This window comes from Alligator mississippiensis, chromosome 12 (genome assembly GCF_030867095.1).
Source record: "Alligator mississippiensis isolate rAllMis1 chromosome 12, rAllMis1, whole genome shotgun sequence".
Classification (NCBI taxonomy): domain Eukaryota; kingdom Metazoa; phylum Chordata; order Crocodylia; family Alligatoridae; genus Alligator; species Alligator mississippiensis.
The window spans coordinates 15215119-15227780 of record NC_081835.1 but is presented as its reverse complement, the minus strand read 5'-3'; the positions used below and the strand labels follow the sequence as shown (position 1 = coordinate 15227780).

General features: G+C 45.9%; 1 protein-coding gene across 1 annotated transcript in view; it reads left to right on the top strand.

Annotated features, from left to right (window-relative positions):
* The window catches only part of PLXND1 (plexin D1), a 120079-nt gene that overhangs the window by 40906 nt on the left and 66511 nt on the right, over positions 1 to 12662 (top strand). Inside the window, exons 6-8 of the mRNA XM_014605516.3 lie at positions 913 to 1078; positions 3922 to 4030; positions 6742 to 6844. Coding sequence (XP_014461002.2) covers positions 913 to 1078; positions 3922 to 4030; positions 6742 to 6844 — 378 coding nt within the window. The remainder of the gene's footprint in view (positions 1 to 912; positions 1079 to 3921; positions 4031 to 6741; positions 6845 to 12662) is intronic.

Below are 12662 nucleotides of genomic sequence, written 5' to 3'. Positions count from 1 at the left end.
CTGTCTGCATCTCATTTTCATCACAGTATTGGATCTTCAGCACACTTCTGTCTAGTAATGTTTAGAGACAGTGCAGTGCTTCAGAGATTGCATCTGTCACTGAGCTTCCCCACAGCTCAGGGGAAGTGTTCAGAGAATGGTTTGAGCTTGGCCATATCCACAAAAACCACAGGAGACTCATTGGTATCAAAAAGGAAAAACCTTTTACAGAGCCAGATTGTCTGCTGCAGTGGAGTTCTGTTTGTGAAGAAGCTAGTCCTTGTTTTAAGATCAGGTACAAGAGGAAAGTGCCTCTCTTGAAGCCTTCCGTTCCTTGAGCTGCTTGTGCATCAACATTCAAAATAGAAAATGAACCAAGAAAAATATGCTTGGATTACCCTGTGGAAAAGCAGCAGCCCTCCAGCCAGAATGGCATAGCTAGCACAGCTGCCCTGCCTGCTTCCCTTACCTTCCTTGAGAAACTCATCTCTCATGTGTGGTGGGGAGACCACGAACTATGTGGTCTCCTCAGTGGGAGTAGATGGGTGTGCTTGGCATGTGCCTATTATACAGGTTGGTACCAACCTGAAAGTCCAGATGTGATGGCAGAGCAGGTAATATACTAGATGGGGAGCAGTTCAGAGTCATATAGCGACATGCCCGCTTAGCTGTGTGTGTGTTTGAGCAACTATATGGATAAATAAAGCCTATGGTTCATTTCTAATGTCAGACTATAATTATACCCTATATATTTGCTATGGAAAGAACAGGAAACTATAGTGGCAAAGTTTGTATTACTATGGCAATTTCTCATGTGCAGTAGATTTTTTTTTTTTTTTGCTGAGCTGGTTAGTTTTTAAGGAGCTTAAATAACCTCATCAAAGTCTTGTAGTCATTTCTATAGCATTAATTGAACTTTTCATCCAAATTTAGGGCACGATAATCCAACTAAATGGAAGTATCCCAATGCTGAATGGAACAGAGATGTTTTGTGATTATGGAAATAATATCTACACAGTAGCCAGAGCTGCCTCAAATGATATAATTTATTGTGATCTTTTTCCAAGAGAGAAATATCCAGCATTCCCACCCAATCAAGGTATGTAACAAAGCATTAACTTTTAGCAGATGCCAAACGCTCTTTTATGGAAGTAATTTTTAAATTTGTTCTATTGGTACTGCAGCTAAGAGATCATTTTTTTGCAAATAATGCTATTTATAGAAAACCTTAAAAAGAAGAGCTAAGCAGTTTCTACAGTGTATAAAATGTCACACTGTAATCACTGCTGAATGTTCATGAAATCTTTCCACCATCCTAACATGAGTTGATAGTGTTTTCAAAAACATCTTTTTAACTGATGAAATGTAAAAGCCAATTCAGGTAGTTATTAAGAGTTGCCAAGTGCTGCTTGTATAAAATACCCTTTTTTTTTTTTAGTTTTCTATTAAAAGGTTCATAAATCTACAGGCCTGAGTCCACAAACCCCCCCCCAAACCATTCCTTATGTTTTCAGTTGTAATCATTGTGGCGGGCCAGGGGGGAGCTCCTGTGTTGAGCCACCCACCTCACTATGCCTGACCACCTTCCAGGCTCTGAGTGCTTCCCTGGGGGCGCTTCATTCCTGGCTGACCCCCTTCCTGGAGCGCACCCGGTAGCCTGGGGGTAACACTGCCACCACCCAGGGATGGGCTTGTTTCTGTCTCTGCGCACCCTAGGAAACACAGGCCTAGTAGCCGTCAAGGGTACTTGACTCACTTCAAGCACTTGGGGGTGCTTCCCTCAGTTGGAAGCACAAGTAGTGGTCTCCCTTAGTCAGCCGAACCAAGGGGACCCCAAGGTATAATCTAGACCCACTCCCAATAAGTCTCCCATGCTAGGTACAAAGGAGAACTTTATTGGTTACAAGGGGTAGGGTTGAAATAGGGTACAGGGTAGAGCAATATCAGAGAAATCCCATAGAGCAAACTGGCATGGCTGGGTAGCCTTTGATCACGCATCTGAGTTACTGCAAGCTTTATATCTAGTTAGATCTCATGTAGCTTACTCACAAGTATCATCCAGAGGCAGGTGGAGATTCCCTCTGGAGGCAGGCAGCTCCTTGATCATGAGTTTTGAGGGAGAGAGCAAGTTTCAGATGGTCCAGCTCTTCTCTCTCTCTCTCTCTGAGTCTTCCTCATGGATGCTGCCCCTTTCTCCTGGGCAGTCCTTAGCTTATATAGCCCTTATGACCTCATTTACCTGGTCCAATGGAGGCCAGCACCTGTTGGCTGTCAGCCAACCAATTTGAAATGCATCACTAGTTGCTGGGCAGACTGGCAGTTCCTAGCTCCCCAGGAAGCCCAAGCCCCTCACCCAAGTATGTGATGCCAGTCCCATAGGCAGAGGGAGCAGGTTTCCCCCCTCCCTCAGGAATATGTCCAGCTCAGGTTACCTAAAGAGATAGGGTAAGGTGTGTATCCTCTGCTGGGCCCATCCTAACCAAATTGTCACAGAGCAGAGTTTTTGGAGAGAAACAGAGATGGCCTTCTGCCACAATCATTACTATTTGACATCCTTCCTACATGCACATTACACTGCTGAAGCAAAGCTGAAGTGTGATCGGAGACAACTCAGGAACTCCAGTCCCATTTTCACACTATTCCTTCCAGTAGACTAAAACTAAAATCTTCATGCATGGCCTCTTGTTCTGCATGCCTCCAAAATTGGGTGCCCAGCTGGAGACTGCTGGAGCCTGACTTCCAAAACACTGAACATCTGCAGTCCCACTGGAAGCTAATGAGAATTCTTGATGCCCATTTGCCTTTGCAAATCTGGCCTGATCAGTACCGTAGCAAGGCAGGGGTGAGCGGGGCGACTGCCCTGGGCGCCGAAGCAAAGGGGTGCCAAGAGGCACTGCTCAGCCGGGGCAGGGAGTGAGATGGAGCAGTAAGCAGCTTGTTTGGGGGGGTCCCACCTCTATGTGCACCCCTGGGTAAGCATGGGGGGGTGCCCTCCAGATCTGTGTGGAGGGCGAGAGCTGGCTGCTGTTGCAGGCTTTCCCCGGGCACCAAACTTCCTTGCTCCAGCACTGGGCCTGAGGCATCTGATGCTGACTACCCAAAACTGAGGCATCCAAAGTTTGTAACTGCTTTTGAAAAGTAGGGCCATCATTTTCAGAATCACTCAGTATTGGCTTGCTTGCTCCAATGAACTCACCAGAGCTTTTATTGATGACTTCAATAGGAACAACAGAAAAACTTGACCCATAGCAGGGCAGGTTTAAGAAAAAACATTGCTTTTCTCTCTGGCTGTAGGAAGCTTACAAGTTAATTATTGCTTTGCATTTTTGTTTATAGCAATGTCCAAACTAATTTCTGGAATCCAATCTATTGATTTATTACGCATCTCCAGGAATAAGTATTGACTCTTCACCCAGGTGCATTTATCGTTAGATTGCAAGAAAATTAAGCAATTAAGTAAAACGGCAAGAGGAATGTAGTGTACAAATGTTACTAGTCAAAAAAGGGGATCTTTTATTATTTCCTACCAATTTGTCGTTGCTGAAAACATGAGTTGGGGTTTAAAAGACGTTAACTGAAATGTTTTAATTAACGTATTTTTAAATACCGTTTAGCACCTAGTGTAGACAAAGCCGCTAATTAACTTTGCTAATTAACACTTGCACAGTGCTTTGGAATGTTTTGATAAAGTTTTGAAGCTTTCTTCTTACTGTGGATGGCTGTGTTGTAAGGCCTTGATTTGAGAGCACAGGGTTTAAAGTCACAGGGCAAAGGGTGATGAAGGTTATGTCCAAACTCTGTGAGGCAGCCCAGAGGAAACTCCAGAGAAAGCAACCACCGATGTGGACGCTTGTTTTCTCAGAAGCTCGTTGTGTCCTCTAAGCCTGAGTGCTGAAGAGAACCTCACTTGCAGTCCAATATTTTTTGGCTTGCCTGTTTCAGACCACGTGATCATTGAAACTGCACTCCGAGTCAACGGGAAAAATATCGTCTGGACCAATTTCACCATCTATGATTGCAAAAGAACTGGCAACATTTACCCCAAGACAGCGTAAGTGATGATCTCCATGTACATGAATTAAAGCAGCAGGAGGGAGGAGCTGGAGGTGGGAAACCAGGCAGGGCGTTGACAAGCAGTAGGTTGCTCTGCATTGCCTCGGGTTTGAGCACTGACTGCAGTGGAGCTCAACTTCCCTTGCCTTGTGAGCCCAATAAGTCACATGGGACTGGTCCATGGGCCAAATTCCTCACCGGGTCAATGCAAGGGTGTAATCCAGTGCAACCCATATGCACCAGCCCAACCCTACACAGTCTAGCACACAAGGTCATGTCATCCAGCCCACAGGTCTCCCCAGGGGTCCTCATATTTGGCAGCAGGGAAACTGTAGCAGCATTAATTGCTCCCAAGGCCATTAATGCTCCCATTATTCCCCCACCACCAAATTTCCAGACCCATGCAGAGCCCCATAGACCTGATGGCATAGCTCTGTGTGCTGGATCCGGCCTGCAGGCCAGAGGTTGAGCACCACTGCACCAGGGGAACCGAGTAAATTGAACAGTTCAGAGAAGCGTGTGTGCATAGTCCGAGAGCCCTTGCTGTGTGGGGTTAATTGAGTGAGAGCAGTCTCCCTGCCAGCAGGACCGTTTGAATCCTGGGCAGGATTTGGCAGGATAGAGACTGTGGCTTGCCAGGGATTTACAAAGAAAGGGTCCTAGCAGCTTCTCAAGCCATCTGGACATTTCGATATAGCTTGGCGGCTTCTTGTTATTTTTTTAAAACACGAATAATATTTTTATTTGAAAGATTTTTTAAATTAACTCTTAGATTGCTGGCTGATATCCAAGTCTTTAGCGCTTGTTGTCTAATCTGCGTGTGCACCTAATATATGGGAAGGGTGCACACAGAGGGATCTGGGGTAAATTAATTTAATCTTATCTAAATGAATCTCTGGAGTTTATAGAAACTTTTGCACCATAATATAATCAGACCTTGGAAGTGTCCTCTCCCTTGGGGCCTGGGCAGTATCTTAGTGTTTTGTGGAGGTGTCTAGAGGATGCCTTATTGAGGAGAGGAAGGGTTTCTGGCTGTGAGGAGAAAATACAAGAGCTGAACTCATGCCTTCAGATTGCCAATGGCAGTGGATTGTCATCTGCTCTCCCCCGCATTTCCCCATAGAAAGCTCATCATCTCATGGTTGCCTCTGACACATTCCTCTGCCAGTTCCTGACCTCAAGCTGGAAACCACCCTGGTATGAGGAGGAGTCACAGCAGGAAGCAGGGTCTAGGGTACAAACAAACGGGCTTGAAGCCCAGAGCCATTTTCTGCAGTGATTTAAGCCAGCAGCACGTGGCTATTTGGCTGCTGGATGCAGGGGACCTTTTAGTGGGAGTGTCAAGAAAGGGTTGAGAAGATGGATGAGGCCTCACTGGGGAGAGCAAAGAGAGTTGGAGCAGGGAGTCAGGCAGTTTTAGGACCAGCAGTGTCTTTGTCCTTGGCTCCCATCCCTCTTCTTCTAGCCTTCAGGGGTGGATAAGTTTGTCCTCTAGCTTTTGAGAGTTAAACATAGACACAGTTGGACAACAAACAGTCCATACATTTGACATGATTGAGTCATATCTTCTACATTTCTAGAGCTGCATGGGAACAGCCACATAGTTGTCAATTTATTGGGGCTACCCCCTGGATTTGAGCCTTGGAATTTGACCTGAATTTTCGAAGGTAGAGCAACATAGCCTAGTTAGTGTGGGCACCTATACACGTGCTCCAGGGTGGGTGTTGGGGAGCATTTTAATTAGAGCAGCTCTTGAGAGCCCACAGTGTCTTGTGTATTCAGCATCCCCCATTTCAAAATGGCAGCAGGGACGCGTTAACTAAAGCTCGTTCGACAAGCTTGAGTTAAAACGCCCCAGCCACCATTTTGAATCACGGGGATGCTGAATACATGAGATGCTGCAGCACACCAGAGCGTTCTGGTTAGAACAGTCCAGCAGACTCGATTAATTGAGTCTACTCTGACGAGTTTGAATCAGAACGTATTGGCGCATGTGCAGAAGGGCCCTGTGACATCAATGCCTACTCTATACAAAGTCATTGCAAGAGGCAAATAAACTAACGCACTGACTTTGCCTGACTCAATGGAAAAATTCAGCATAAAAAACATGGTTAAAACAGGGAAAGAATCAAAGATCATCTGCTGTCAAGAGAGCTCTCTGTAGCCTAGAGCTTTTGGGAGTGGGATGGCCTCTGTTAATGGCATTGCCATCTCTATTTGTTTGTAAAGAAATCTTTCCCCACCTTGAGGCAGGCTCAGAGGAATAGATTGCTAGGAACCAGGCCCAAACCCCTGCCCCTGGGACTTGGGGACTCGAGCACTAGCTTAGCCCTCTACCACGCCACAGCTGTTCGTGGAAAGCAGTGGCAAGGAAGGCGACCAGCAGTAGAAGGCCTTCCTCCCCTTTCTTGACACTCTTCCATCATGAGCTATGGCCTAGTGAAGGGCTGAGCTGGTGCTTGGTCCCTGGTTCCTAGTGCTGGGGTTTGAGCCTGAGTCCTGACACAGACTCAGCAGGACCTTCTGTGGCTCTGTAGTCCTCATAGATAAAGGACAGTGCTGATTTTCAGTGAATGGATTTGTCCTACAGACCATAAAAAACACAACATAGAGTTGACAAGTGCATGTGAAGCTATAACCTGACACTGACACTTAAGGACCAAAATCTGCACAGTCTTTAAAAGGTAAAGATGATCTTATGTATTCCAGGTGTACCAACTGTCTCTCGACTAAATGGAAGTGCCACTGGTGCTCCAGGAGATACACCTGCGTTTCCAATTCCTCCGAGTGTGAGGATGCTCTACATGTAAAGGTAAGGAACATCACATTTCACTGTTGGAAATGATCTTGTCTCTTTGCTGCATCATATCTATGCTTTTTTTTCTCTTTTTCTGGGGGAAAGACAGCTGGGAGTGGTTGCTGTTGGCTTTAGAACTCAGTTTAGGAAATGGAGAGGATTACGGGTCTCAGTTACTGACTGGCTGCTTGGCCTTCATTATGCTGCTAAGTCTCTTCATCGTGGTTTGCCTCAGATTCCCAAGTGTAAAATGAAAGTAATAATGCTTATCCACTCTGTGTCATGCATGGTGATTTGTAGATGGGAAGCTGTCAGCGCACAGCAGCAGTGGCGTTCTGTATGCTGCCATGCTCTTGGGTTCTATCTCTGTGGAGCACTGTCTGGATGGATTAGGATGGGGTGGGCAACCTGTGGCCTGTGGGATGGATTTAACCCACCAAGCAATTGGATCTGGCCCATGAAACTAGGACATTGGTGACTGGTTGGTGCTGGCCAGGGGGAGCAGTGGTGGTGATCAGGTTGGAAGTGGCAGCTCACTTTCAGATGCTACTTCATAGAAGTGGCCCACCATTCCTAGAAGGTTGCCGACCCCTGCTTTAGGACGTGGGATATACAACCTCTGGTATCAAAATCACCTGTTTGAACCTGTCTTCATTTAGTAGCAATAGATTTAGCACTTTTGTAGCCCCTACCCTTGGGCAAATAAGTATTCTCTACAGATGGGAAAACTGAGGTGAAGTAACTTGTCCAAAGGCACATAGAGAGTTGGTAGCAGAGTCAGGGTAGAGCCCAGTAGTTTCTAGTTGCTGTGTTAGGTCACACTGTCATGTCAGGTAGTGACTAGAAGTGTTTATGCTAGGATGGCAGTTCACTGAGCTGTGCAAAGTGGTGTTGTGGTCTCGGATTCCCCCTCCCAGGCACATGTCAGCATTACAAAACCTCATGGCACCCACACCCCAGTTGACACCTTTTGTTAGCAGCTGCAGCTGGAGGGGTAAGACTTGATGCTGGAATGGAGGCTAGTCTGCCCTCTTCTTCCTAGAACAGCTTAGGAAGGAGGGATAGGAGTGAGATAAAGGCAGGCAAGCATACGCTGTGTTACACTCATAGCTAGAGAGTTCATTTTCCTGTGCTTTCAGTCCAGCACCTTTCCTCAACTTATCTCTGGGTCTCTAAGGAGTGTGTGAATGTGTGGTTCATAACAAGGTAAATAGTCATTCATGTGGAGAGTATTTCCAGGGAACGTATTAAGCTTTCCTGGTCATTTTAGCAGGCTTTGTCTCTTGGCTCTGTATTACCATTCAGAATTGGAGCGATGCCTTTATTTCCAGGTATCCTGGGATGCCTGGGCTTAAGCAATAAAATAAATGTAGCGCTGCTTTACAATTCATTTAGCTTTTACTAGGCTGTTGTGGTACGTTAATAAAATGGCAGCTAACTTGCTAGAGCAACATTGGCAAGTGCTGGTCTACAGAAGAAAAAGACCATTTTTCAGATCACAGACAGCCGGCATGCTCCTGCTTCTGAAATGTAAATTGAAGTTAATTTAAATAAAATTGGCCTTTCAGCAATCAGTCTACCGTACACCAAAGCCAAGCTTCCACATTTTAAATTGAATATTTCTTTGGCACTGGTGTTGGGAGCCTCTTTCAAGTGTATTCAGACTCCCTTTGCTTGTTACCTTTATGCACTCTTGCTTCTCTGTCAGATTTTCCATTCTCACCTTCCAGACTTGACCTCAGAGATCTGATTGCTGTGCATCTGCATCCCTTTGTATCCTAACTCTCTGTATGGAAGTTGGTGGAACACTGAGAATTCATTAAGCAAGTGAGGCAGATATGATGAATACATAGCAACTTTATCTTACACAATGCTTTCTATATCAAAACAGTGTGAAAGGCTTCCTGTGCATGTTGGGTCACAGCTGGTCAAGTATTCTTTGAGAATAATATTCCTGGGAGATTTACCTTTTTTTCTGATTGTGAACCATTTGTGAAGAGATTTTGATTTTTACAGATCTCTGAGCTGTTTGTAATTCCTGTACAGTTTAAAATCGCAGCCCTGGCTTTGTTCATGACTTATCGCCCAGGGCCGCATTTTCAAAAGTGCTCAGCATGCTGTATGCTGTGTCTATTTGAAAATCTAGCCATTTGTTTTGCTGCCTAGGTGGGAGCCCAGCTCCTTTGAAAATCTGGCCTAGTGGACTATGTGCTATTTGTTCTGTGGGATTGGGTGCTGAAAACACGTGAGAAGCAATAGTAAAAGGAGAAGTAAAAGCAAACAGTGACTAACTTCCCTTTGCTCACAAGACGCTTGTGCCTGGTTTCTGCAGACGTCATGAGTCTTCTCCTGCTACCAGTTAAAAGAGTTATTCCTTTTATTTCAAGCAGTGCAGGGCAGTGCTGAAAACCTTGGGTTCTCTCTCCACTGGAGATTGATGGTGAAGTTCATTATGTTCATGAATAAATGCCTTTTTTTCCTGAACAAGCACCGCTATTGGAACAAACAACAGTGATTCCCCAAAGAGTCATATGAACAAAAACTGGAAGGTGAGGGCATTCAACACCTTCGCAGTAGTAATTTATCTGGATTAAAAACTAAACAACAAAAGCGCTAGCAAGTATCTTGCAGAGAATAATCCTGCACTGGAAGGGGGAACGGACTACCATGCCTCCACACAGCCTTTCCCTTCTTCTATCTCTCTGGAGGGTCCAGTCCTGAAGACCCTTTTCCATTTTTACACCCCACCTCCAACATTTATTTCCTGAGAGAGGACTGTGTGGTTCAGTGATGGATGCTTAGAAATAGCATAGACAGACACAGAGACAGACAGCCTGCTATTCTAAAAATAACCCCTCAGTTGGGGATACACAGCACGTCTCAGCACCCAATATGAGATGCAAGTCATTTCCAAAATAACAAACCATTACATCATGTTCATAATCTTGCCTGTGTTTGTGCACAATCACAGTGTCCCACAGAACATATCCCGGGGTTACAGCAAATGACAATCTTACATGGTCACAAAAGGAATCCAGAGATAAGCTAAATTGGATTAGGATTCAGCTTGTGCATGTCCCTCCACCCAGAGGCCAGTTCCCTGCTGTGGGCTGCACTCTGCTTCTGCTCGCACAGGTGTAATTCCCGAGTCATTCTTCTGGCTCGCATGGGATCCAATTCTCACCTTGCTGGGAAGAAGGGCAGATGCTGGCCCTGTACATTACAAAGCCTAAATTTTGTGCGGCTGAATGCACATGGGAGGGGAACGCCGAGCCCCGGCTTTATGCTACTACCCTTCAGGGAAGAAAAAAATCATTCATGGAGCATTTTGCACCTACTGCCTGAGCATTTTGCTTTTGCTCCTCGAGGGAAGGTCTAGCCTTCTCTGTGACCCCTTGACCACAGCTTCACTTCACAGTTTCTTCAGCCTCTGGAAGCCTTGTACTGCCAAAGGAATGCAGTACCTAAATTGCCGAGGATTAAATTAATCAGACAAGACCAGTGCTGCCAAAGGAAGTCACCTCCAGAAGGGCAAATTCGAAGGCCTTGCTGAGGGCATGAGCCCCTGAGCAATTCATGTGAGGTAGCTTAGGGCTTGACCTGGCAGCACCTCAGTTACTCTGCAGTGTGGAGGTGAGTGTGAGGTAGCCTGACCCTCAGTGAAAATGGGGCAAGTTCCTTTGCATTTACTGGGGCGGGGGGTAAAAGTGTACATGAACAGTGCAGACAGAAGAACAGCTGCCTATTGTAACCCATGGCGCTTCACAGGATGTGCTATGAGTTACAATGATCCCCTGGACCTAACAGACGTTCACTGGTGGGTCTCAGGGGTTGGAGAATCAAGCTGCTGTTTAGAGCGGTTGCAGCCTGCTGCCACTCTCCCCTAGCAACACCCCTGTCCTCTCCCAGCCCTGATGCTGTTTTCAGAATGGGAAGGGGGGAAAAGGAGTGGAGGGAGCTCCTTCTGGGGGTTACCCAGGTGTGGTGGGTGGATTGGAGCCCCCCCATAATACCATGAGGGTTCAGATTTTCACGGGATTGAGCCCTTTTAAAGCGCTCTGCAACAGTGCACTTGTGTTAGGTCATGGCAGTAGAGCACTTTCGGGGCCAGACTAAGCGGAAATTGTGTTTTCTGTCTGCAACTGCAGACAGCACCCGGTGGTGCATCAATTCACACAGTACCTGACTTGTGTGCCTGTAACCTCAGCCTGTACTCAGACCAGAATCCTTCTGGGGTCCATGGGAGACTGGCCCTGGAAGGGACAGATGAGAAGCTGGGTAAGGATCCTGAGGATTTGGATGTCTCTTGAGCTTGCATCTCTCGAGCTTACAGACAGTGCTGACGGACCCATTTAGAGCTAGTCGGTGATTGATATTTTCTAGGTGTACATCTCAGTTTAAATAAGACAAATCATTAAAAGATGCATATGCCAACGTATGCCAGCATGTGAATGCACAATTACTACAAGCCAACATACCAGTCAGGCTGCAGCCTGCAGGCAAATACCCATTCAAACACATTTTCCTGATCTATGTGCCTTGCAAGCGAAGACAAATAGTTTACATTTGATGCAAAAAAGGATAGTAATGGAGGGATTCATAGAGCAGGGTGAGATGGTCAAAGCAACAGGTGGAGAATGATCTTAGCAGCAGCATTCTGAATGGGCATGAGTAGGGCAAGCCTGCCTTGATCAGGGCTGGAGAGAACTGTTGCAATAATCCAGAAATCAGATGAGAAGGTCCTGGATGAGACATTTTGCTGTGTCAGTGCATAGGAAAGCCTGTATCTTTGGGTTGTTAAACAAGGCTAAACCATAACCTGGAACTGAGGACCTAGAGGGATCTGAGCCAAATCTGATGAACCAGGTGAAGGGCCTGAATACAAGGAGAAAGAAGCTATTATCCAGTGATGGAGAAGATAAATGACAGGGAAGGCTTGGTGGTCGTCATGGGTTTTGGAGCTCTGCTGCAGCCACATGGAGTTTGAGCTTATGGTTAAACTTTCACGAGATGTCAGGGGCACAAGCTAAGATTTTAGTTAGGGCCAGGATCTGCAGATTGTCAGTCTAAAGAGAGGAGCTATATGATTGTGAGGGACAGTAGAGGGGATGACTGAGAACCCACAAATATGAATTAATTAATCCGTAATTATTTAGTAATCAAGCTCTGCCTGTACACAGGAACCTCTTGTTAAATCCAGAGGAAATACTTGAATTAATGGAAGGCTTTTTAGACACCATTTAATGTTACTGGATTGATTTTTATAATAAGAAACCTCCAGCTGGAACGTGCAGCTTTGCTGACAAACACAAGGTTGTGTACTTTGACCTAAGAGTAGCTGCTCATACCTTGACATAAAGAGACGAGCTATTGGTTTGCAAAGAGGGGATAGTTGTGTTTTCTGTGGCTGGGGTAGAAGCTGGCACAGGGTACTGCAGGTGTCTCTGCCAAACCACATCTGGGAAGCAACTGGGAGCTTTTCTGTTTTCCTTTTGGTGGGTATTTTGGGAACTGGTTCCCACAGTGTCCTGGTGTCTGCTTCTCTTCCACTCTCTCAAGGCCTAGCATTTGTTCTTATCCCTTCTCCAGTATGCCCGTGCAATTTGACAAGAGAAAAAGGGAATCAGTGTCCGGATTGCTCTGCAGCAGCCTTGCAGGGCTTGTGGGCCATTGATTGAATGACAGCATTGTTAACAAGACAAAGCTCCTGCCCTCATGCTCTTGGGCCCTGTGTCCTGAAAGCAAACTCTGTGAGTTTATTTTTGCAGAAACAAACCCTTAATCCTGTGGGTAGTTATCCCTGATGAGATGCTACCATTTTAGAGGCCCTTGG